Here is a 26,739-nt window from a genome sequence, read left to right as displayed (position 1 = left end):
TACTGAAAGAGTACTTTTGCTAATATTTTAATGTTGGTTCTCCTGAAGTTTAAAAAAGCTTTAATTTCCTTTGTGTAAGTCCTGTCTAGCTGTCTTGATATTGATAACCATATCAATTTTTAATTTGAAACAATCTACTCCTTATATTTCCTTATTCAGCATTTGGATTTTCTTTTTTTTGACAATAGTTTAAAATACTTATATACTAGCCAAGATGATCATGTTTCATTATGTGTCTGATCTTGAGTAAAATTCAAAATGTGTGGTCAAGTTAAAAATACTTCTATTGTTCATTTACTGCAGGCAGTGGGATCAGCTATTCTGGTGAGTATAACAGTATAGGTAGATTAGAATTTTTAGATTTCTCTTTGTTTAACTAAAAGTGTTTCTTCATCCATGTTTGCCTTTGTTTGGGAAGTTTCTTGGCAAGCCCTACTTAAGCGAATAAATTAGACTATGAATTAGTGACTTTTCTCCCTCCCCTTGTAAAACATCTATAAAGCAGAAAAATTCAATTATTGATCAAGTAATTCACAGGATCCAGCTTGGAAGAAATGAATTATGTAGTTGGAAGTAATTGTTTATATAACATCAGTTCAGTTCAGTCACTCAGTCATGTCCAATTCTTTGCAACCCCGTGGACTGCAGCACGCCAGGCTTCCTTGTCTTTCACCATCTCCCAGAGCTTGCTCAAACTCATGTCCATTAACAATAAGCTTAAAATTGGGTGTTTTTTATATCTTTAAAACTCTACATAACTGAGGAAAATGCTGGCTTCTAAGTAAATCGGTGATTAAATCTAAGAAATGTTTATTATATGCCAGATACCATACTCTAGGAATTTTAAATATTTCATTTTCCTAATCCCTAGAGTCAAATATGTTCTTATTTCACTGTAAAATTCAAGCTCAAGGTTCTTAAATATCAGTATATAAGAACAGCTCAGTGTCTATAAGGCAGAGCTGTGTCTACATTCCTGAAGACTGCCATAAAGACAATACTTTGATTAAAGCACAAATATCAAATTTTGTATATGTCTGATCTTTTATTGGTGACTGACATGTTTTAGAACTTCTCATCACCATTCTAAATAGTCACAAAAACCTACTTCATAGTATTTGAAAGGCTGAACTTTTTTCATAATTTCATATCTATTGCAAAAGACTGAATTCTAGATTTTTTCCTTTCTATTAATTCTCCTTAAGTCTTCTCTCAAAAATGGCAATTCACCTTAACAACCCAGTTTATACTCCCAGATTCTTTACTATTAATGCATGGGAAAAACCCAAGAGCTTCAAGGGAGAAAAGGATGAGTATGAAAAATAAAAATGAGTATATTGTCCCCCTTTCTCATACTACGTTCAAAGCATTTCTTTTCCACTTGCTAATTCGCCCTGTGGAAGTTAGTCATTAGCTCTGTTTGATCTCTAGATCCCATCTACTTGGAATCTGAAATGTTAAATGGAGCAGCATACTCAAATTTTCTTCAAAGTGCTCTAATTTTATGAGCCAGTCATTTAAGTCTGATAAAAGAACATGGTTTATTTGTATGAAAAAATTTTTCAGCATGTCTTTGGGCTTGTCAATCTAGGATATTACTGTATTTTTTGATAGCTTTAAAGATACAGATTGGGTGGTAAAATTCTAATTAGTAATAATAGAAAATTGTTAAAGTATAGAACACTTTGGTATTGTAATCTTTCAAATTGATGATCTTTTGAGGTTCATTAGAAGAAAAATTGATTTTTTTAATATATTGTGACATAAAACATCAGGATGTTTTATTATCAACAAAGTTCAATTCATTGTATGTACTGTTGTCATGAATTTCCAGCCATTTTGTTATTCAGTATTACATAGAACATACATTTATGTATTAAAATGTGACTTTTGACTTTGAAGATTATGGGAAATTCTGTAGTACATTTGAAAATTATCACTGGTCTTGAGGAAAGAACATTTGCTGTCCAAAAAGCTAGGTTGTTGGAAAAATAACTCAAATTTGCAATACAAAAATAAAAAAGTATTATCTTTTGATTATTTTGCTTCTTACCTTTAAGTTTCTGAAATTTCCTATTTTATTAATTTTAGGGGGAAAATAGTTTTTCCACTTAAATTTTCTTATTGTACCTAAGTAAAGCCTTGACTCTTCATATTGCTAGAAGATTTTGAAGATTCTTTGTGCAAATAGTACTATGCTCATTACTTTTGTAAAAAAAAAAAAACACAGGGTTTTGTCCTTCAAGGAGTTTTAAACCACTGGGGATGACAAAGCCTGCAGATGAGAAGTTACAGAGAATAAATACAAGATAACAAAGTAGACAGTGCATATTATACATTCTTGAAAAAGAGATATAGAATTGGCAATCACAGTGCAGTGGAGTTACTCAAATGAGACTTTCTGAGAAAGTATCATATTTAATAATTTAAAATTAAAAAAAAAAAAACTATTCAGGAACTCTTTTTAAGTTCTCTGGGGAATTCCTAAGAAGCTTAACAGAGTTCTTGCCTTGAAGTGAAAGTGAAAGTCCCTCAGTCGTGTCCAGCTCTTTTTGACCCCATGGACTATACAGTCGATGGAATTCTCCAGGCCAGAATACTGGAGTAGGTAGCCTTTCCCTTCTCCAGGGGATCTTTCCAACCCAGGGATCAAACCCAGGTCTCTCTGCATAAAGCAGATTCTTCACCAGCTGAGCCACAAGGAAAGTCCCTCTTTCCTTGAAGGACATTCAAATAAAATCTTAATTCCTTTTCCTTCTGACCTTATCTGTATCTTGGTTAGTGTAGTTATTGACACAAATACACTGAATATATTTATTATCTTCTTATTAATTATCCTACTAATCTTAAACACTGAATTAAATTGAAGTTTAGCATAACTTATTTATCTTTCAAAGAAAGATAAACCCCCCAAAGTATAATCGTATTTTGTGGTTTAAATTTCATTTTCTCTGAGTTAAAAAATGATTCTCTTCCAACCCCACCTCCGAGGCTAGGATACATTTATCTGGCAGCCTAACAAATGAAAGCTAGAAGTTCACTGGGGATTAAAGTTATTGTAGAGTTAGTGTTAGTTGCTCAGTTACGTCCAACTCTTTGCAACCCCATGGACTGTAGCCCACCAGGCTCCTCTGTCTGTGGAATTGCCAGGCAAGAATACTGGAATGGGTTACCATTTCCTTCTGGGGATCTTCCCAACCCAGGGATTGAACCCTGGTCTCCTGCCTTACAGGCAGGTTCTTTACCATCTGAGCCACCAGGGAAGTGCTTGAGTCATAAAATAAAGGCAGGGCTTCAAATAAGTTACTTTGTAAATATTTAAAAGTCCTAGAGTAGTATCTCCCTCATTTTATAATTTATCTATCCAAGCAGTAATCAGTAAAAAATGGTTGAACTAAATGAATTAGTCCTACAACTGCTCTGGTCAAAAACTGTATAACCTCAATCCAATTACAAGAAAACATCAGACAAATTCAAATTGAGGGACATTTTGCAAAATAACTCACTAGTATTCTTTGGAAATGTCAACGTCATAATTAACCGGATGGAGTCAGGATACTTTTAATAGTGTTTATCAAATCACCATAATGTAAACTTTAAATTTCTTATAATTTTGTCAATTGTACCTCAGTAAAGCTGAAAAAAAAATTTTTTTAAGTGTCAAAGCCATGGAAGACAAGGAAAGATTAAAGAATTCATTACAATTTAGAGGAAACTAAGGAAACATAGCATCAAAATGCAACATGGTATCTTGGATTGGATCCAAAGACAGAAAAGGACTTTAGTAGAAAAGCTGGAAAATTCTGAATAAAGTCAGTATTTTAGCTGATAGTATTATATCAACCTTAATTTCTTAGTTTTGATCATTGTACTGTATAGTTACGCTAACATTAGGAGAAGCTGGATGAAGGATATATATGATAGTGATAACTCTCTGTACTATTTTTGCAGCTTTTCTGTAGGTTGAAAATTATTCCACAATAAAAAGATGTTATTTTTTTTTCTTAAGGCCAGTAGAGAAATTAAAATAGTAAATATATATATATATATATATATAAAACAAAAGAAACAACAGAAGGAGAAATAAATACAGATAAAACAAAGAAAATGAATGGGAAATGATAGACCTCAATTCACCCGTATCAAAAACTATAGTAAATGTAAGTGAAGTAACACTCCAGTTGAAAGGCAGAGATTGACAGATTTGTTTGGAATGCACAATCCAACTATATGTGTCTACAAGAGTCATGAAGTGAAAGAAAGTGAAAGTGAAAGTTGCTCAGTTGTGTCCTACTCTTTGGGACCCCATGAACTATAGAGTCCATGGACTTCTCCAAGCCAGAATACTGGAGTGGGTAGCCATTCCCTCCTCCAGGGAATCTTCCTAACCCAGGGATTGAACCCAGGGGTCCTCTTTGCAGGCAGATTCTTTACCAGCTGAGCCACAAGGGAAGTCCATGAATACTGGAGTGGGTAGCCTATTCTTTTTCCAGCAGATCTTCCCAACCCAGAAATGTGAAATGGAACTGGGGTCTTCTGCATTGCAGGCAGATTCTTTACCAACTGAGCTATCAGGGACTCAATATAAAATCACACATAGGCTAAAAGTTAAAAAATTTTAAAAAAAGGACTTTTTACTGTTCAAGCTAAGTTGGGATGCTATGACAGCACAAGTGTTGGTGGATCCCCAGGGATTTATAGCATTTAACAATTCGGCATGTAGTCTATATACCTATCCTATTGCGGGATAAGGATATCCCAAACTGAATATATCATTTCCAAAGTCTAAGGCCAGGAAGGGTAGAGAGGAAGGGAGAATGCGGAAAAGGAAGGAAGGAGTAATAACCCTTTCTCACCAGCTTTTCTTTTCCTGTTTGGTGGCTAACAGGATTCCCATCTTCTAGCTTTTAATTATTAATCAGTTTTTACAAATGTATGTATTTAGTTCTGTGAGATCCAAGAAGATTGACAGGAGTTTTCTCATTCTAGTTGGCAGATATGAGACGTGAAAATCTCCTTTCCCTGAAGTTGAGATTATCCAGGTTGCCAGCTTTTGCAAAGGGAAAAGTTATAAAGTTATTCTATTTTAGGGAGTAGTATACTTCAGCAACCTCCTTTTTGATACTCTGCTTTCAGAATTATATAATGAAGGCCATTTCTGTAAGACATGAATTATAGTAAGGAAATTTATTGAAAACACTGTGTCTTAGTACTTAAAATCTTTTTCCTTGCTGTGTAAGACTTTACTACATAAATGAAAAGTTTTATTAAATGTTAGCATTTAATTAGAATTTTCAGTTGTATTTTGAGTTTGTGCATACTTTTGCTAACAAACACAATGTGAGAATTCTTAACTAAAACTTTATTTTAGTGATCCTTGTTGGAAGGATCAAAGGACAAAAAGGATCACCTTTTTGTGTCTACTTGTGGTGGTACTTAATTCTTTGCTTTGGGTTGAAAAAAATTAAACTCTCCATGCTACAGGATGTTGTAACAAAGCAAATGCTTTTCAAGTGAAAATAAGAATTAAATATGAGAAGAAGGTTAATAAGCATGTTTTTAATTTTGTGAAAATGTTTTGAATATGTTTCTCTGATTTTAGTATATTGGGATATTTGTCTTGTTGTTAATCCTTACATTAGTATTCCTTTAGGTAAAAGCTTTCATTTTTATATAGACTAGCTTTTAGAAAGTGTTTACATAATTTTAAAGTGTGATCGGGTGGTCCATATGTTTCCCTCTAGTTATTTCTTAGTGAGGGCATCGTTAGTTTTGCTAGTAGACTTGTAAGTCTAGGCTTTGTTTGAGCAGTAAAGTCTCAAGTATATTTCAGATTTGATCTACTTGGATATGTTAGCTTTTTCCTAATGATTTTTTTTCCTGCAAGTGGTATATCTACCCCTTAGTAAGTGACCAGAAAGCACATGAAAGAAGAAATATGTTCAGTGCAGAAAATTGTTTTGGTTGTCATTTTCCACCCTTCTGTGACAGCGAAAGATTTTTATAATCCTAATGTTACAACTCAGCTTGTAATTATTGTCTGTACTTTTTTTATAATCACCTAATTACATATAAAGTTATGAAATGCCTTGTAAGCATTTCTCAATTACCTTTATCACATGTGTCTTTAAATTTACTTTATATGTAAGATTTTTTTTTAATTTCTAGTACTATACAGTTGGAATTAAGTATTTTTGTATTTGAGCAGTATTTAATCTTTGAATGTCACATTAATGTAGAAGAGAGTGAGGATGAAAATCAAACATGTGAAGTATATACATTGCTCAGTTGTGCCTGACTTTTTGCGACCCCATGGACTATACACAGTTCATGGAATTCTCCAGGCCAGAATATTGGAGTGAGTAGCCGTTCCCTTCTCCAGGGGATCTTCCCAACCCAGGGATCGAACCCAGGTCTCCCACATTGCAGGCGGATTCTTAACCAGCTGAACCACCAGGGAAACCCAAGAATACTGGAGTGGTAGCCTATCCCTTCTCCAGCAGATCTTCCCAACCCAGGAATCGAACCAGAGTCGCCTGCATTGCAGGTGGATTCTTTACCAGCTGAGCTACCAGGGAATCAAATTTGAACTAAATCATAAAGATTCTGTGATTCATTAACTGGACTGTAGAGAAACTGATTGTAAGATTTAATTCTTAGTGGATTTTTTTTAATAATTGCTTATTTTAAAATGTGAAGAAATTTGTTGATATATAACTAGCAATATTTGACAGGGAAAGTGTTGATTTTAAGGTTATTTACTGATTTGCCAAATATCAAGTCTGTCTGGCTTTACTCGGTTGTCTGTTTTATACTTACAAGATGTCACAGCATACATTTTTAATAACTTTTTCTTGTAATTCTGTCACTAATAAATCTTTCATTATTTTATCACTAAAAATCAGTTCAAAGTAGAGCTTTCAGTTTAATTTTTTTGAAAAGTTTCATGTTTTCATTTTTGAAAATATTTTAACAACTTTGTTGAATAGAATTGTGAAAAGAATATTTCTACAGGAAGGCTCTATTATGCTTCAGGGAGGGAAAGCATCTAGTAGAATGTGTACTATGGTACCTTCTCAGGAAAGCTGCATTAGATGTTTAATATTGTTTATTGAATTTTCAGTTTGCATATCAGATGTTGGCTGTGTCATAATCACAAATTTGTTGAGAGTAAATAACCTTAGTATTGTAAAGATGGGGATTTATTATTCTCTTATGCATACAAAAATGCCGTGTTTTGTTTTTTATTCTATCTATACAAAGATGTTAAAAATGGTGATCATGTAGGTGTCTTTGATATATTTAGATATCATTTGCCTTTTTACTTTGAGTAAAAGTAGAAGCATATATTTGATAAACATTATTAAACTAATATTTTGCTTCACTGATTTTTAATTGGAATTTATATAAAGCATTTAGAATAATGTTTGTCAAATACAACTAATTTTTTAAAGTTAATACAACAAAAAGGCAAAATGGTAAACCTCATTTAAAATTTACTTTGAAGCTCAGTGTTTTTGCTTTCTTAGTTGTCTACCACCTCCCTCCCTTCTCCCTCCCTTCTCTGTTCAAATGGAGAGGATATAAGGAGAGTACAGATGCAGCAGGTCTTAAACGAAAGCGTTCCCAAGGTACAGTAATTGTAGTTTTATTTCTCCTTGTAGATATATTCCTGGCTTGTAGCTTTCAGTTGCATCTATAGCATTCAGTTGTACTTAGAGCATAGAAATTATTAGTTTTATAGAAATGTATCCAGTGTGTTATTTTGGTTAGTATTAATTATAAGTGGTATAAACATTTGCAAACCATGTATGTAGTTCAGCAATAGGATATTTGCCAATATTAACATGCTTTAAGACAATGTGAATGGTTTAGAGAGAAACAAAATTTTGTTGACTTAACACTGTTAATATCTTGGTCTTATAGTTTTAATGTTTTAAGAATATGTTGCTCAGAACTGTTTTAACAAAAATGCAGTTTTGAAACACTGGATTAAAAGGCTTAAAGTACTGACTTAAGAATCAGACATAGATTTAGGAAAGTAAATAACTTAAACTCTTGCAAAAGATTTTTTAATTATGGAAAGTTCTTTTAGTTAAAAGACTGAGTTTTTACACTGGGTTTGTGTTTTGTTTTGTTTTGTTTGCAAGAGAAGGTATTATTCAGGTTTGTTATGTTAATTGCATCTTGGTCTTGTGTTCAATGTTAGTAGTAATGTGTCCTGGTAGGTCAGGAAGGTATAAATTGGTTTTTCATAAATTTTTGAAATGGCATTTTTAACCATAACTCCGAAGTACATTTTCTTGGCAAGGATTTGCTTTTCTTTGTATTCTCGTAAGAAATACCTTTTCACAAAAAGTGTCTTATGGTCTTAGATCTTCACCAGGACTCTATCCTCAACAGAAGAGTCAGACTCTGTCACTAGCTAGTTTTGTGGCAAGTCACTTAATCCCTTTCTTTATACCTCTATGTGTTTATATATAATGGGACATAATATTTTGCTTTAAGAGTATTTTAAAGACATAAATTAGGCACAATGATTTGAAGGTGACTGGTTTTATAAAGGTATGTGAATTTTTCTTACCTCTATATAAGAGATAAAGAGAAAAGTTTAAGTCCTTCAGACTGTAAGAATTATCAAAAGATGAATTGGTGGACATGTTTTGAGAATTACCTTAATCTGTTGCTTCCACAAACATTACTAAATTTGTGATACATGTCAAACAGTATGCTAGGACTGTGTTTGGTGGTAGTGATACAAAGTGATTAAGGTATAGTCCCTGCCTCACAGAGTTTTATTCCCAGAGAATATAGGTTTGGCTTTTTTTTTTTCTTTAGAGCTCATTTCACCAAGCATACCTCATTACAGAAATGAAATAACCATACTAATTTGAACATAATAGTAGGAAAAAACTGATTTCTTTTTAAAAGCTCTTTCAACTTTGGGGTTCTGTTAGGGTGAGCAGTATCCAGTGATAATTGGCTTTAATACCCATTCCCAAAATACCTTATATTCTAATAAATTAGGTTATTCTCTTCCCAGTTTAAAGATAATTTTTTTTTTCACCCGAGTCTTGTTTTATCTTATGCTGAGTAGTTTCCACAGAACAAAAAGTAAAGTCAACAGAAGAAATGGAACTTAAGTTTCTATATCAAAGGTACTGAGGACTTTCATGAAGGTGTATATCCCTTAGACCTAAGGAATGATCAGATAACCTGGGAAAGCAGTTCTTTAATAATCAAAGCATATTTCCTAAAGAGGTTAAAATTATGGTAGTTAAGCCAGTTTTATTCCATGTTGTTCTAACAAGTTCCCTTTTCCTATAGCATGTTTAATAATTTATAAAATAAAGTCCCTGTCCGTGACTTGTTTCACATTGATATATGTTTCAATAAAAGTTTTTTGTTGAACTGAGTTAAAATATTCATTCCAAAAAATCTGTGTATTTTCACTTAAATGAAGTTTGTCTTGGAGAACTTCAGATTTTTCCTTTTTGCAACAGCTATTCATAGTTTCAAATTGAGTCGAAACCACGTGGACTGGCACAGTGTGGATGAAGTATATCTTTATAGTGATGCAACAACATCCAAAATTGCAAGAACAGTTACTCAAAAACTGGGATTTTCTAAAGGTATTTGTTAAATATTATTAGAGTTTGTCAAAATGTTGGGACTCTGACTTTTTCTCTTATATTTAAAACAGACAATTCAGATTTTATTTTCAGTATATTTTAAATATGTATTAAGTTTAATACAGTTTCTACCATGTTAAACTAACTTTAATTAAAGTGACTGAGTTGACGTGTATTCATTAATAAATAATTATATATTAGGAATGATCTGGCAAGATTATTAAATATGTTTTTTTACTTCTCAAAGCACAAAAGCAGTCAGACCTGAGACAGTGATGTGAAATAAAACATAGCGGTTGAAATTGTGTCAGTTGAAACGACAATTGACAAGCAATTGAAACAGTGTCAGGAAAAGTGAAGACTGGAAATTTTTCTTTGGATTTAGTGAAATGTAGATCATTGGTGACTTAGATGAATTTCTGGGACAGAGACAGATGGGCATGAGTTGAAGTTTAAGTAGAACCTGAAGAAATGGAGGCATTGAGAATAGACAAATCTTTAAACAAAACAAAATTGACTAAAAGGAAGAAAAGAGGGACTGATACCTGGAAAAGATGTGAGTGCATGTCAAAAAATATTTTTTCAAAAATTTTTTCTGTCTGATAATTTTTTACTATCTTTTTAAATTCTTTGATAATAGATGTGCTTACACATTTATTTGTTCATTAGTTGTATTTGTTTTGTGGATTATCACACCTTTAGCCCATTTTGCTATTTGGATGATTCATTTCACTTTTTGATTAATAAGTTCTTTAATTAACTTACTGTGTGTCATGTTTTGCAAGATGTTTTCCCATTTGTCATTCTTCTTTTATCTTTGCTTCATAATATTTTCTTACAGAGATGTTTTTAATTTTTATGTATTCAGTTCATCTTTTTTTCTTTTTGCCTTGTTTCTGGCTTCACTGTCATGTCTAGTTCAGTCCTTTTTATTAGAGCTAATCATTCTATATCTTACAAATTTTATCCCCCCTATTTTTTTCAATATAGTGAAAATGCTATCTCTGTAATAAGTAATAAGCTTAGAACCATGATTTTCCCACAGCATCAAGTAGTGGGACCAGACTTCATAGAGGTTATGTAGAAGAAGCGACATTAGAAGACAAGCCATCTCAGACTACCCATATCGTATTTGTTGTGCATGGCATTGGACAGAAAATGGACCAAGGAAGAATTATCAAAAATACTGCCATGTGAGTGTTTTGATGACTACATTCTCCATCTAGTCAGAGTCCAAACTTTTGTCCAGGGTATAATATAGTTTAATCATTAGTCCACATGTTTCTCCGGTGCCAGCTATTCTGTTTCAGTTGTAGATGAAGCTTTTGGACCAAATTTTGAGAATGATCATATCTAGGTGATGATATAATATTTATTTGATTTTTTTCCCTCTTAACATGGAGAAGTGAAGGGATAAGAAAGCCTTTTTACTTAATGTATTATTAGTTTACATTAAAGTTGAAAGCAAGAAAAAAGTCTAGTTTTAAGTTTCTGTGTTAATCTCTGCATTGCAGAAACTGAGAATACTGTATAATTCTGAAAAAGCTAAGAATTGTGTAAGTTGCCAGTTAGCAGCTTAACTTGTCCAATTAATTATAACCAGAGGAAACTGAACCCTAAATTTTATAGAGAACAAACAGTGGGTGTTTTGCCAACATGCTAGGCAGGTTATTTACCTCAGTTATTTGTATTCAGCTTTATTCTAAAAGCTTGTTAAGATGTTGTTGGGAGAAGGAATGTTCATATATGAGTTTCAAAAATATTTAGGACAGTGTGAAAAGGAAATTTTAGAGTTATGGGTTCTGCCACAAACTTGGCTCTCAACTTGCAGCCAGTATAAAGAAAAATCTGATCAGATTTATAATGTGAGAAAAAATCAAGTGTTGAGAACACAATTTATCAGGTTCTGAAATTTCAAGTAAATGTGTTTCTTGAGTCCTAATAAAGCAAATCCTGTATGATACCAGGAACTATGTCCTCAGCAATTTCTCTATAATAATACAATGTTGAGTTCTATTTTACTTTTTATTGTAACACCTTTTAATGCCAGCTTATGGGTTAAATTAAAAGTACAGTTCAATTTGAAAAAAACAAAAAATCTTTGTCAGACACTGCCAGGTCATTCTGATCCTTGTCATTCTCTGTAGCTTGTATTACAGAGATCTCTTCCCTCTGATTCTGATTTTCTTTTCTGATGATTTGTACTTCCCACAATATTTACATTCTTGGGGCAAGATGCTAATCTTCTCCTTGGTTACCTAAGGAATCTGAGAAGTAGGTTTAGTAACATGTTCTCTCTGGAGCTGTTCATATTTGGAAAGGTACCAACTTGATTTCTTTGGGTACAAGTGAGGGAAAACTTAACTCAGAAGGAGGATTTAGTAGTCCATAAAACTGAGAAGTCTAAGATTTGCCAAACAAGTTATCAGAATCCAGTTTCTATCTGTTCTACACGCCTTCATTTTTTAGCTATTTTCAGACATCTCCTGTGGTTCTAGATGTGGTTTATATCATCTTGTATTTGAGTTCAGGAAGAAGACAATTAGTCTTTTTTTCCAGAAGTCCCTGCTAGTCTATGCATTTTAATGACTGGTAGTATCACCTGCAACTGCCTGAATCTGTACACGACCATGATCTGATCTGCTGTACTCACCGTCTTTCCATGACACCACCCTTATGGCAGAAAGTGAAGAGGAACTAAAGAGCCTCTTGATGAAGGTGAAAGAGGAGAGTGAAAAAGTTGGCTTAAAGTTCAACATTCAGAAAACTAAGATCATGGCATCCAGTGCCATCACTTCATGGCAAATAAATGGGGAAACAGTGTCAGACTTTATTTTTCTGGGCTCCAAAATCACTGCAGATGGTGATTGCAGCCATGAAATTAAAAGACGCTTACTCCTTGGAAGGAAAAGTTATGACCAACCTAGACAGCATATTAAAAAGCAGAGACATTACTTTGCCAACAAAGGTCCGTCTAGTCAAGGCTATGGTTTTTCCAGTGGTCGTGTATGGATGTAAGAGTTGGACTGTGAAGAAAGCTGAGCGCCAAAGAATTGATGCTTTTAAACTGTGGTGGTGGAGAAGAATCTTGAAAGTCCCTTGGACTGCAAGGAGATCCAACCAGTCCATTCTAAAGGAGATCAGTCATTAAGAAATTGCAATTCAAAACCACAGGGAGATACCACTTCCTATTGACTACAATGACTCTTATCAAAAAGATAGAAAATAGCAAATATTAGCAAGGATGTAAAAAAAAATAAGAACCCTCATATGTTGTTGATGGGATTGTAAAATAGTACAGCTGCTTTAGAAAACAGTTTGGCACTTTCCTCAGAAAAGTTAAATGTGGAGTTAACATGTGAGCCAGCAATTCTACTTCTAGGTGTATACCCAAGAGAATTGAAAGCATGTATCTGCAGAAAAACTTCTTAATATTCACTGCAGAATTATTTATAATAGCCCCCCCAAAAAAACTAAATGTCCATCTACTGGTGAATGAATAAACAGAAGTGATATATTTATACAATAGAATCATTCAGCCTTAAAAAGCAAAGAAAAACTGATTCATGATACAACATGGATGATCCTTGAAACATTATGCTAAGTGAAAGAAGCCAGACACAAAAGACCGTATATTATAGATGTTATTTATCTGAAAAATCCAAAATAGGCAAGTTCATGGAGACAAAGTTGATTTATGGTGTCAGGGCCTAGAGGGAAGAATTACGGGATTTGACTACTCTGGGTAGAGTGTTTCTTATGGGAATAATGAAAGTGTTCTGAACTTAGACAGTGGTGTTGGTTATACAACTTAATGATACTAAAAGCAACTGAATTGTTTAAAAATAAATAAATAAGTAAAAGCTACCGAGGTCATATCTAAAAGAATACAGAAGTAAATTTGAAGAGACTCACTGACCAGAAAGGAAACGATTTAAGCATCAGTAAAGATAATAACTACAATGGTTTAGAACAGTTCAAATATGTTTTAAATCTATGAGTTAGTAATAATGTCAAAAAATATAAGACCTCTTAACAACTCAGTATTTAGTTGTTAATAAAAGAGAAGACTTAACCATTTATCCTGCTTTTTCTCAGTTCATACAGAAATTATTTGATTGTATCACAAAGCAGCAAGCAAGTATTTGATGTGGGAGAATTTCTCTTTCCTGAAGTGTAAGGAGTAGTGAGATTTAAAAAGCACTCTTTTGCAACCATAGTAAATTAGTGGAGCTAAGCAGTGATCACAGCATTTGCTAGTATCACCAGAAAAAGAGAAAACCAGATATGTGTGTGTGTGTGTGTGTGTGTGTATATATATGGAGTAGTAGTCTAGCCAAAACAGTAGAACTTGAATCTGATAAGACCCCTGTATCTCACCACCAAATAGGCAACAAGAAGCACTAATTAAGGAACTCTATGGGGATGCAGTCATTAAAAATTAGACTGAGAAACTCTGCAGGACATAAAAATAATTACAAAGCCAAAAAAAGAAAGAGAAGGATCTATAGATTAAAAGACACTTAAGAGACATCTAACATTTGCAATGCATGGGCTGTATTTGGAGCTCAGTTCAAAAGTTTAAAAAAATATTTTGCTGTACCTTAATTTTCAAAGTAGAATTTAAAAACCTATATTGTGTGGAGAAATAGATGAAATAAGACAGGCCACAATGTGCTAATTATTTAGAGGTAGGGTATTTTATTAGGAGGGCATAGCAGTCCACTCCAGTATTCTTGCCAGGAGAATACCATGGACAGAGGAGCCTGGCCGGCTACAGTCCATAGGGTCACAGAATCGGACATGACTGAAGCAACTTAACACACACACACAGGGTATTTTATTATATATTATTCTCTCCACTAAAGACTTATAATTATTTAGAATATAGTATCAAATCTTGAAATATTTGCAATCAGAGATGACAAATTTAAGAAAACAGTTTTGAAATGAAGGTGTCTTAGTATTACAGACTATTGTATAATGTAGCAGTAATTTAAACGTAATTGGACAGAGTTATAAGCAATTTGGAAGTGTTATGATTGAAGGCATTTTATACCATGTAAATGCATATGTGAAGTTGCTCTGATAGAGTTTTGTTTTGGTTTGGTTTTTTTAAGGATGAGAGAGGCTGCAAGAAAAATAGAAGAAAGGCATTTTTCCAACCATGCAACACATGTTGAATTTCTGCCTGTTGAGTGGCGGTCAAAACTTACTCTTGATGGAGGTACATTTTGTTTAAAAATTAAATGATTTAGTCAATGGAAATGAAGTGTTTTTAATTTATTTGTCTTGATGTATACTCACTCTTTGTTCTAGATTATTTAGGAAAATAAAATCCATTTTTTAAAAAAACAAGTAATTATATTGACTTAACATCATTTTGGACCACCATATAGATTTCTCTGATAGTACAGTTTTCATGAATGCCCTAAAGTTTTTGACAGAAAAATGACTTGTCAATACTTTTAAAGCATTTGTTGTACAATTTCATATGAGCTTACAGTTTCTTCCTGATAATTTTCCTCCCTTGTATTTGGAAGATAAAATCTTAGGTTTTTTGTTTTATTGTCATTCCTGCATTCCTTGGGCTGATGAATTTTACTCTAACACAGAGAAATTACATAAAATATGCATCTTTACAATAAGTTTTGCCCTTTGAATATTAAAACCATTAAAATAGAATGTTTAGGTTGATGCTTTTGAACTGTGGTACTGGAGAAGATTCTTGAGAATCTCTTGGACAGCAAGGAGATCAAACCAGTCCATCCTAAAGGAAATCAGTCCTGAATATTCATTGAAAGGACTGATGCTGAAGCTGAAGCTCCAATACATCATAAAAAACAATGAAATTTTGCCATTTGCACTGACATGAATGCACTTGCAGAATATTATGCTAAATGAAATAAGACAAAGACAAATACTATATGATATCACTTATATATGGAATTTTAAAAAAAGCAAACTTGTGAATATAACAAAAAGAAACAGAACAAACAGGTGGTTACCAGGAAGACAGGGACAAGAAAGGGGATTGAGAAGTACAAACTACTGCATATAAAATAAATAAGCTGCAAGGGTACATTGTATAAAACAAGGACAATAGACAATATTTTACAATAACTCTAAATGGAGTATAACCATTTAAAATTTTTGAATTACTATGTTCATCTAAAGCTTATTGTACATCAGCTGAACATCAATAAAATTTTTCTAATTTTATTAAATAGCTTGTTCCTGATTTAAAGGAATGTTTTCAATCTTTCAGCACCAATAAGTACATTGATGTTTGTGGTAGTTAAATACCCTTCATCATTTTTCAGTTAACAAATAGTAAAATTTCAAGAAGGTAAGTTTCATCAGATTCAAAGGTAGTCTTGAATATTTAAACTTTAATATGAAACACTGAGGGAATGTATTTTTTTCACTGTTTTTTCCCCTAAAATTATCTTCTCAGTTCATTTTTTTTTTTAACTTGTAGACACTGTTGATTCCATTACTCCAGACAAAGTGCGAGGTTTAAGGGATATGTTAAACAGCAGTGCAATGGACATAATGTATTATACTAGCCCACTGTATAGAGATGAAGTAAGTATCATGATTATCTTATTGCTTATTGGTTATTTTTTAGAGTGATAGCATGTGTGTCCTGAATTTTAACATTTTATGTTCTCTTTTGTTTTACAAGCAAGTAAGAAATTATAGCCTCTGTTTCATAGTGCATTTGATAGTCTTAAGCTGCCCATTGGGACCCTTAATGTTGTAACATGATAACAATATTGTAACATGATAATAATATTGTAACATGATAATCTTGGAAGTGAGAGTTTGGTTAGAAAATAGCTCTGTGAAAATATGTCAGTTTTCATAAATCTGATTAATATCTTTGAGGATTGTCCTCACAAAAGTTTTAGACACTTAGAGTTTTGTATATAATAGGCCTACTTTTATTGTATCATTTCTATAGTGGATTTGTATAGATCTCAAATGGTAATGGTGCTCATCCATCATAAAAGTAACCCTAAAGGAGGTGAGGGAGTGAAAGTTTAATCAGAGGGATGAGAGAATTTCTATGAATGCAATTTGTCACTTCATTGGTAAGAGAAAAAGAATTCGGTTTCATGGAAATAGCAGTATTAAGTACCTAACATGCATTAACTTGTTTAATTCTTACCTGTGAAGTCAGTGTGATTAGTATCTTCATCTGAAGGATGAAGAAACTAGTACAAGGAGTAATTACCAGTAGAGCAGCTGTGCTGCTCCAAGCCAATCCATTGCGAATTTTGTTCATTCACATTCATTCGCTAACTTTATCCATGATATCTTTTGTATATCTATAGAAGCATGTTTGCTTAGTTGCCATAGGAGCTTCCTTCTCTTCCAACTACCATTCCCTTAGGATTTTTCTTTATTTCTCTTTCTATATCCCCCATTGCCATACGCCAGTATTCGGCAAGGTTTGCCTTGATGTATTTGAAAACAGTAAAAGCAGCTTCGGGCTTCTCAAATGGTGCAGTGATAAAGAATCCGCCTGTCAATGCAGGAGATGGAGGTTTGATCCCTGGATCAGGAAAATCCCCTGGAATAGGAAATGGCAACCAGCTCCAGTATTCTTTCCTGGAAAATTCCATGGTCAGAGGAGCCTGGCAGGCTACCGTCCGTGGGATTGCAAAGAATTGGACATTACTGAGCACCTGAGCACATACACACAAGAGCTGTAAGCAGAACTGCTCTTCTGGACTTTGTTGTTCAGTCACTCAGTCATGGCTGACTCTTTGCAACCTCACGGACTGCAACACTCCAGGTTTCTCTGTCCTTCACTGTCTCCCTGAGCTTGCTCAAACTCAAGTCCTTTGAGTCGATGATGCCATCCAACCATCTCATCCTCTGGACTTAATTCTGATCAAAAAGGAAGGCCTAGTCGGTAAAGTAGAATTCTAATAATTTCCATGTTTATAGGCCTTTATAGTGTACAGTGGGTATTGAACTATAGTATTGCAAGTAAACCAGTGAGAGAAGGAAAAGGGAAAGAAAAGGGCTGAAAGCATATTACTGTACACACACACACACACACACACACACACACACAGTTGGTAGTATCCCTAAGAAGGTATCCTGAGTCTTCAAGATTAACATGCTCTGAGTCATGTCCTCTAAAAGTAGCACGTGCTTTTTTAAAAGTTGGCATTAATATCCAGAAAAACTAAAAAGGGAAAACTGTCACATTCAAACCTCTGGCCATTGACAAATGATGACTGAGAAAGTGATCACCTTTTATTTTGCTCTTGTATCTTCAAAGATATTCTCCTCAGAATGGAATTGAGTAAAACAGATATTCAGTAGGAGAAGGGAACTGATAGCTAATGTAAGTGAAATGGAAGGAGAACACCCAGGGCTTTAAATTAGTTGGTTTTTTGATCCAGTTGAATTTAATGGAAAAGCACTGAGAACTTGTGTCTGAGATTCATCAGCAATCTTCAGCAGTGTTTCTGAAACATACCTTTTTAGAACAATCAGTTATGGTGCCCGTTAAAAATACCCCCATGGGAGGCATTGGAGTTGAGGATATTAATGTGAATATATGACTTTGAAAAGAAAGCATACATGTTTAAACATATATATATATGTTTATGCATGTGTTATGCATGTTATGTTATGTTATGCATAATATATGCATGTATTTCCTATCTCTGTCCACTGAAAGGACTAAGAAGCAGACACCCCAACTTAATGAACACACCTAGCACCCAGATCTTTGCCTAGTACTGTTACTCCCCACTAAGAAAAAGTAGAGTTTCTTGGGAAAATGGCTTCCAGGACTAGGGCAGGATAGGTTCAAGTCAAAGCCGAAAGAACTTGTTTTGACAGAAGGTGGAAAACTGCTCAAAAGAACGATGAGGCAAGACGCATGGACATAGAATGACTTAAAGAAGCAGATCCCACTGACCAAATCTGGAAGAATTTGAACACCAAAATAATTTAGTATTATTACTTATTGTAGGCTTCTCAGGTGGTTCAGTGGTAAAGAATCCACCTGCAATGCAGGAGACTTGGGTTCAATCCCTGGATTGGGAAGATTCCCTGGAGAAGGAAATGGCAACCCCTCCAGTCTTCTTGCCTGGAGAACCCCATGGACAGAGGAGCCTGGTGGGCTATACAGTCCATGGGGTCACAAAGAGTCAGACATGACTTAGCAACTAAACAGCTATTACTTATTGTAAGGAATTATTAGTATATTTTATAGAATTATAATAAGGTTAATGTACTTAAGAATTTTAAATCACTGAAAAGTTTGTAAGTCCTTATCGCTTATAAATAGATAAACAAATTGGGAAGAAGAGAGGTCCTTTGCTTACAGTAGAATGCCCAGAGCTTACTAGTAAGTATGGAAGGAAAGCTGGAGTTGGAAAGGTCTCATTTTGCAGCCATCATGATAGGATCAAGCAGGAGAGAACTGGGCAAAAGTCATCAGTGAATGCTAAAATGAGGATGGTTGACATTTGAATCAGTTCTAATGAGGTGTATTAAACTGGAGCCTATTATACAGAGTGAAGTAAGCCAGAAAGAAAAACACCAATACAGTATGTTGCTAAGTCACTTCAGTCGTGTCTGACTCTGTGCGACCCCACAGATGGCAGCCCACCAGGCTCCCCCGTCCCTGGGATTCTCCAGGCAAGAACACTGGAGTGGGTTGCCATTTCCTTCTCCAATGCATGAGAGTGAAAAGTGAAAGTGAAGTCGTCAGTCGTGTCCGACTCTTAGCAACCCCATGGACTGCAGCCTACCAGGCTCCTCCATCCATGGGATTTTCCAGGCAAGAGTACTGGAGTGGGGAGCCATTGCCTTCTCCGCAATACAGTATACTAACGCATATATATGGAATTTAAAAAGATGGTAACAATAACCCTGTGTGCGAGACAGCAAAGGAGACACAGACGTCTAGAACAGTCTTTTGGACTCTGTGGGAGAGGGCGAGGGTGGGATGATTTGGGAGAATGACATTGAAACATGTATAATATCATATGTGAAACAAATCGCCAGCCCAGGTTCAATGCATGATACAGGATGCTCAGGACTGGTGCATTGGGATAACCCAGAGGGATGGTATGGGGAGAGAGGGATGGTATGGGTTCAGGATGGGGAACATGCGTGCACTCGTGGCAGATTCATGTTGATGTATGGCAAAACCAATACAATATTGTAAAGTAATTAGCCTCCAATTAAAATAAATAAATTTATGTTAAAATAAAATGAGGGTAGTTGTTTGATGCAGAACAGAGTTTTTGCATAAAGTGTATCCTCTCGACTGCTTTTAGTTTAAAAATAATGAAGGATTTGCCTGGCAGTTTTGTGGTTAAGACTCCATGTTTTCACTGCAAGGGACGTGGGTTTAATCCCTGGTTGGGGAACTTAAGATCTCACATGCTGCACAACCAAGGGAAAAAAACATCTTTAAACAACACTAACTAAATCATGTCACTCCCTGGGTTAAACTCTTGGTTGACTCTCATTAGAATAAAACCATAATTAAAGAAAAAAACAGAATGGCTTTTAAAAAATAAAGAAAGGTATACAGTGGAAAAATCCAGCAACACCTTTATGGGTTGTTTCTAAGGGACATCCAGAGGAGGACAGAGCATAATTTATGCAGCATTCCAATTAGAAGGGAACGTCAGACGAATGTAAAATGAGGAAGTTGTAATTTAAAAGTAGGAATTGAGACTGTATTATTTTAAAATGTTAATATAATAAGGAAAAGAATGGCTGTGGAAAATGTTTCAGATAGAGAAGATTAGAGAGACATGATAGTTAATTTTAACTTCTCATACTAAAGTATATACTTTACTGGATCAGAGGAAACACTACAAAGGATATTATAAGATCAACTGACAAAATCTGAGTGGGACTAGATTAGATGAAATATGTGACTGTGAATTATGAACTTGATAACAGCACTGTGCTTGTTATGAAATATACACTGGAGTGTTTAGGGGTAAAAGACCATGAAATACATAACATGTACTTAATGGGTCACAAAAAAGTTCTGTGTGTGTTAATAGAAACAGAACAAATGATAAGGCAAATGGAAAAATGTTCACATTAGGTGAATCTTGGATAAAGCCTGTGAAAGATCTTTGTATAGTTTTTTATTTTGCAACGCTTTATAAATTTGAAATTACTCCCAAATGAGAAGTTGTGTGTGTTAATAGAAACAGAACAAATGATAAGGCAAATAGAAAAATGTTCACATTAGGTGAATCTTGGATAAAGCCTGTGCAAGATCTTTGTATAGTTTTTTATTTTGCAACGCTTTATAAATTTGAAATTACTCCCAAATGAAAAGTTACGAAAAAGAAACTAAAAAAAATACTTTTGCAGTTTCCTTCTCTGGAGATCCTGACTCAGTGGGTCTGAGATAGAGCCTGGGAATTTGTGTTGTTGACAGTTCCGCAGGTGGTACCATCAGAAAAGTTTGACAAACATTTCTTAAGTCGTTGTGAAGAATGAAAGAAAATAAAAAAGACTTAGTGAGAAGTGGGCAAAAATTGTTCTTATTCTTTAAAAAGGAAAGCTGACTCTGCAAATCAAAGTTCATTTAGCACAAGGTTGGTGTTAGGCAGGGCTTCCCTGATAGCTCAGTTGGTAAAGAATCTGCCTGCAATGCGGGAGACTTGGGTTCAATCCCTGGTTTGGGAAGATCCCCTGGAGAAGGGAAAGGCTAACCAGTCCAGTATTCTGGCCTGGAGAATTCCATGAACTGTTTGGTCCATGGGGTCGCAAAGAGTCAGACATGACTAAGCGACTTTCACTCCTTGGTGTTAGGCAATATCTAGACTGAATTATTTTTCAATAGTGTATGTTTCCTGAGGGAAGTAATGACAAATAACAGCCAGCAAAGATTCTGTAGGATTAAGGCCTGTCTGGTGAATTAACCTTGTTAGGTTTATTTGATAGGCACAAGAGCCTTTTTCCTCTTCCTCAGCCTTTGTAGTCAAATAGATGCAGTTTTAAAATCTGCCACTTAACTAGCTTACATAAAATTTCTCAATTTCTCAGCTTCCTCACTTAAAATGGACATACACTACACAATTGATAAAGATTGTCATGGGGCTTCCCCCATGGCTCAGCAGTAAAGAATTCGCCTGCAATGCAGGAGACACGGGTTAGATCCCTGGGTCAGGAAGCTCCGCTGGAGGAGGGCATGGCAACCCACTCCAGTATTCTTGCCTGGAGCATCCCATGGACAGAGGAGCCTGGTGGGCTACAGGGTCCATAGGGTCACAAAGAGTCGGACACAACAAAGCGACTTAGTACACAAAGATTGTCATGAGGATCAAAGATATTATGATATAGTTTCCAGTACAGTTCTTTGAGCTTAGATTTTCAAGTTGTAATTAAGTATATATCTGTCTTTATGTATTTCAAGGGCTACCATTTAAAAAAAGGAATAGATTTACTCTGTTAATTCTAGAAAGTAAAATAAGGAAAATATGGAAAGGAACATGTTTGATTACTCAATGAAGAACTGTGAAATAACTGTAGTTGCCTTAAAAATACAGAAGTGTTAAAAGGAAAAAACTTGTAGATAATGTAAGCTGATGGATTTTAACTAAACTTACTGTGTTAATCATTTCACAGTATATATCTGTATCAAATCATTACATTGTACACCTGAAACTTACACAGTGTATATCTCAACTATATCTTGGTAAAACTGAGGGAAAAAAATTTTTTTTAAATAGAAGTGACCACTTCTGGATAAAGGTACTCACTGAGGTAGATGTTGAGCTCTTTATCCCTTTACCATGGGTGTTACTGAAGGGACTTTTATCTTCACAGGAGTTTGAATTAAATCATCTCTGAGGCCACTTTTCACTCAGATTTCTTCAGTGCTCATGGGAGGACCCTAATTAGTGACTGTGCACTAAAAAGTTGTGCTTTGGGGAAAATTTGTATATACTGAACAGTACTTCTCAGGTCACACTTTCTGAGGACCAATTTTTGTTTTTGTTTTTTTAAAGGAACTAACTCCAATCTATCAAGACATCATTAGAGAGCCTTTGGCTCTTTTGTTCAACCCTAAATAAAGTAACATGGAAACTCCAGAGAGAACTGTTACCTCTTTGGTGCAACAGAACTCTCTTTTCAACGGATTTTTTAAAATGAAGAGCTAAAAAAGAGAATTGTCATGGTCCTATCTTGCCATTGCTATTTGAAAATTGTTTAATTGCTATATATGACTACAACTCTAAATTACTTATTCTCATTAAAATTTCCTGAAGGAGAGAGAAAGACAAATGACTAATTATGTTCTTCAGCCATATTTTAGGTGTTTAGAATCTCTCTTGAAACTGCTGGATTTTTTTTCCTTTTTGGTTGACTTTCTTGATAAATTTTAATTTTTGAGCAATGGTTATGAAAATTAGAAACTTAAACTTTTGAAGAGCCATCTAATGCTTTCTCTGTGTGAGAGTTTAGCTAAATTGATTAGATAATATTATAGAGTTAATAAAATTAAGATAACAGGGTATATCATTAATCTTGGTTCAGATATCCCAAATGAATATAGTTGGTCACAAAGGGATGCTAGCTGGAGAAATATAAATGGATCAGAAAGGAGAAGGGGAAAAACAAACCCTAATTAGAGTAGACTTTTTGGACATAACATCAAGGTGAATTTCTTCTTTTGCTGCTGAGTGGATGATTTATAAAGACATTTAAAGGTAGTGCAAGGCTGTTTTGCACGAAAAGTTGTCTTTCAAAATTGTAATATATTGACCACACACGTTCCTAAATGTGTAAGCTGCAGACAGAGATTTTAAGTTCTACTATATCTGGGTATGTTCTAATAAGAAAACACAAAGATTGTTTCTAGTCACATAGAAGATTATTAAAACAGATGAAAACATCAGCTCTTCAGAAACTATGCATTCTCTGTTTCAGTCCATGGTGAAATACTTTAGTGTTGAATAAGACTTTCTCTTTGTTGGATATTTACTTTTTATGACTGCTAGATTAAGGAAGTTATTGGTATAATGAGTGATGCTTTAAATTTTTAAAATATGAAATAGCTTAATCACTGGTAGAGGAACTGGTAGATCGTTTCATTTTTTACTATTTAATTTTAATGGGGGTGGTATTTTAAAAAAACAAAAAGATTGGGTTATCTTTTGCCAAAGTACCTAGGTATTTATCTTTTAGTGTTTCTAGTTCTCATGCCTGGAAAATCCCATGGACGGAGGGGCCTGGTGGGCTGCAGTCCATGGGGTCGCTAGGAGTCAGACATGACTGAGCGACTTCACTTTATTTTTTCACTTTCATGCATTGGAGAAGGAAGTGGCAACCCACTCCAGTGTTCTCGCCTGGAGAATCCCAGGGATGGGGGAGCCTGGTGGGCTGCAGTCTATGGGGTCGCACAGAGTCAGACACAACTGAAGCGACTTAGCAGCAGCAGCAGCAGACTTCATGGTAGGAGTTTTAAAATCGAGCCCTTCAAAAGTAAACACTATCAACAAATGTTGCTTTTAAAGAAATGTATTTTATTAAAAAATTAGCTTTTTCAGTACCTCCCTTCATGTAGATTATCAATTAAGAAAATTACAAAGTTTTAAGGGTTGGTTCATATTCTTATCAAAGCCAAGTCCAAAGCATTACATTATAGCTCCCTTTGAACAAAGCATGTAATTTCACATCATACTGCCTACTTTTTAAATTCTGTTGACTAGAATTACCTACAGCCCATGTCTTGGGATATTTTTATAGGCATTTACCACTAATGTGTGATCCCCAGAACTGCTGAATCTGAAACTCTAGGATGGAACCTAGCAATCTATATTTAACAAGCCCTCCAGACCATGTACATGGTTTCAGTAGCTTTAACAAGGACCTCAGTATTGTACAGTAGAGGTCTGTGAGGTTAGCAACCAGAACATTGCACCTTCATTCATGTCACTGCCAACCCAGCCAAGCATGAATGCGCAAATAATTTCCAGTTTGATTCTGCTAAAGAACGTTCAATGAACCAAATGGAGGCAACTTGTCTCTTGAAACAAAATAACAAGATATGGAAGCAATTAGTAATTAACGTTTGTATGTCTGAATAACAGCTGACATATTAAAAAGAACTGAAATGAGAAGTTGAGTATCAGGAAGTTTATAACCAAATAGTAGTAAGCAGTGATACGAAGAGGAGAGGACTACCTTAAAAATCAGGTCAGGGCCCTGTATGAATGAATTTGAGTAACAAAAGAACCTTGTTCTTCTCACTTCATAGAATACTTCAGTAATATTTATTAAAGCTAAATTTCCAAAGAAAGCAGTTTTATAAATAAAAATGGCTAAGATACTTCCCACATTATTAACTTCTAAACCTTAAAAAATTCCTACTTGCTTAAAATAGAACTTTTTTAAAAAGTATTTTAAAATACTTTTTATTACCAATGTGATGGGAATTTTGGGATATCAAGTACATCAACATAACCATTTTCCTTAGTCATACAGTGACTTTTCATTACGTTACTCTTATCTAAATGCAGAAAGTAATAATGTATATAATATGTTGCATTTATAATATGTTAGTAACCCTGTTATCATAAACTCAGATATTCTTTTCCTAAATTTACTGCGGCTTAAAAAGTACAAGGTACAAGACTTTAGAATAACATATAACTCCATTACAATGAAGAAAAAATATCCAGAGGCTTTTTGGAAATCTTACTAGAATCTACATGGAACTTATTTTTTTAACGCATGAAACTGTTGGCTTAAGTAGTTGGTTTAAGGACTGAAAGAATCTTTGTGGGTAACATCTGTCTTTGTTCTTTAGTGTTGCTATGGATTATAATATTATGTACATCTTTACATTGGGAAGATCCTCTGGAGAAGGGAAAGGCTACCCACTCCAGTATTCTGGCCTGGAGAATTCCATGGACTGTATAGTCCATGGGGTTGCAAAGAGTCGGACATGACTGAGTGACTCACTTTTACCTTACATCATTTCCTGTAGGGTTCTGAAGCAGCTGAGGTAATTTTAATAACCTAGATATATCTGGCTAGTAATAGATTTTTCTTTCTTAGCGTATTTGAGTTTAGAAGTAACCTTTATAGAAGTGATTATTCTAATTTGATATTTTCTGATTTCAAACAGCTAGTTAAAGGCCTTCAGCAAGAGCTCAATCGATTATATTCCCTTTTCTGTTCCCGGAATCCAAACTTTGAGGAAAAAGGGGGTAAAGTCTCAATAGTGTCACATTCCTTGGGATGTGTGATCACTTATGACATAATGACTGGCTGGAATCCAGTTCGACTCTATGAACAGTTGCTGCAGAAGGAAGAAGAGTTGCCTGATGAACGATGGATGAGCTACGAAGAACGTCATCTTCTTGATGAACTCTATATAACAAAACGACGGTAAAAAATCTCTTAAAAGAAATTAAAATGTCTTCATGGAATCACTGGACTTCTTAGTAGAAAACTTCAGATTTTTCATAATAAAGAAAAAATACATTGTTTAGGGTACAGAATAGAATATTCAAAGATTGTTGAATAATATGCCTAATCAAGCAAGAGACTATTAATTTTGATACTAATTACATGTGTTTTCTGTAGCATAAAATTACCATCTTCCTCTTTTTGCTTCTCTTTTTTTCTTCACAGTTAATTAGAAATGAAATCTAAAACTTATTCCATGCTGAGTCACTGTGTAGAATCTGATGGGCCTCCACCTTATTAGTATTCTGAAAATAATTTTAAAGCCCTTTTTTCTTGGCAAATATATTTTAGACAGATTTTATAATTATTTAATCATTTACATCCTTTCTGATACTATCTTTTTTAGTTGGATGCATTATCTATTTTTTTCTTCTGATACAACTGGTAGATAGGTTAATTGAACAAAATATAAAACATAAATCAGGTAGAAAGAAGAGTATAAAAATCATGCATAATCTCATGTGAGAACTGTTAATGTGTTAGAATATTTTCTTTAAAAAATAGTAAATATATATACTATTGTATCAGATGCACTCGAGATTATAAGTATCCATTAAGTTAATAAGCCCCTGATTCTGTTAATCCTAGAATATGCCTGATACTGTCTTTTAATTCT

The 26,739-nt window shown here is 34.4% G+C and overlaps 1 protein-coding gene across 1 annotated transcript in view; it reads left to right on the top strand.

The window, feature by feature from the left end:
* DDHD1 (DDHD domain containing 1) overlaps positions 1-26,739 on the top strand; it is a 66,139-nt gene that overhangs the window by 19,587 nt on the left and 19,813 nt on the right. The window contains exons 3-7 of the mRNA NM_176643.3: positions 9,504-9,632; positions 10,678-10,825; positions 14,753-14,859; positions 16,114-16,220; positions 25,780-26,042. Of these exons, the coding sequence (NP_788816.2) occupies positions 9,504-9,632; positions 10,678-10,825; positions 14,753-14,859; positions 16,114-16,220; positions 25,780-26,042 (754 nt within the window). The remainder of the gene's footprint in view (positions 1-9,503; positions 9,633-10,677; positions 10,826-14,752; positions 14,860-16,113; positions 16,221-25,779; positions 26,043-26,739) is intronic.

Source organism: Bos taurus, chromosome 10 (genome assembly GCF_002263795.3).
Source record: "Bos taurus isolate L1 Dominette 01449 registration number 42190680 breed Hereford chromosome 10, ARS-UCD2.0, whole genome shotgun sequence".
NCBI lineage: Eukaryota > Metazoa > Chordata > Mammalia > Artiodactyla > Bovidae > Bos > Bos taurus.
Note: the sequence above shows the minus strand (reverse complement) of the source record. Positions and strands in the feature narration are given on the sequence as shown.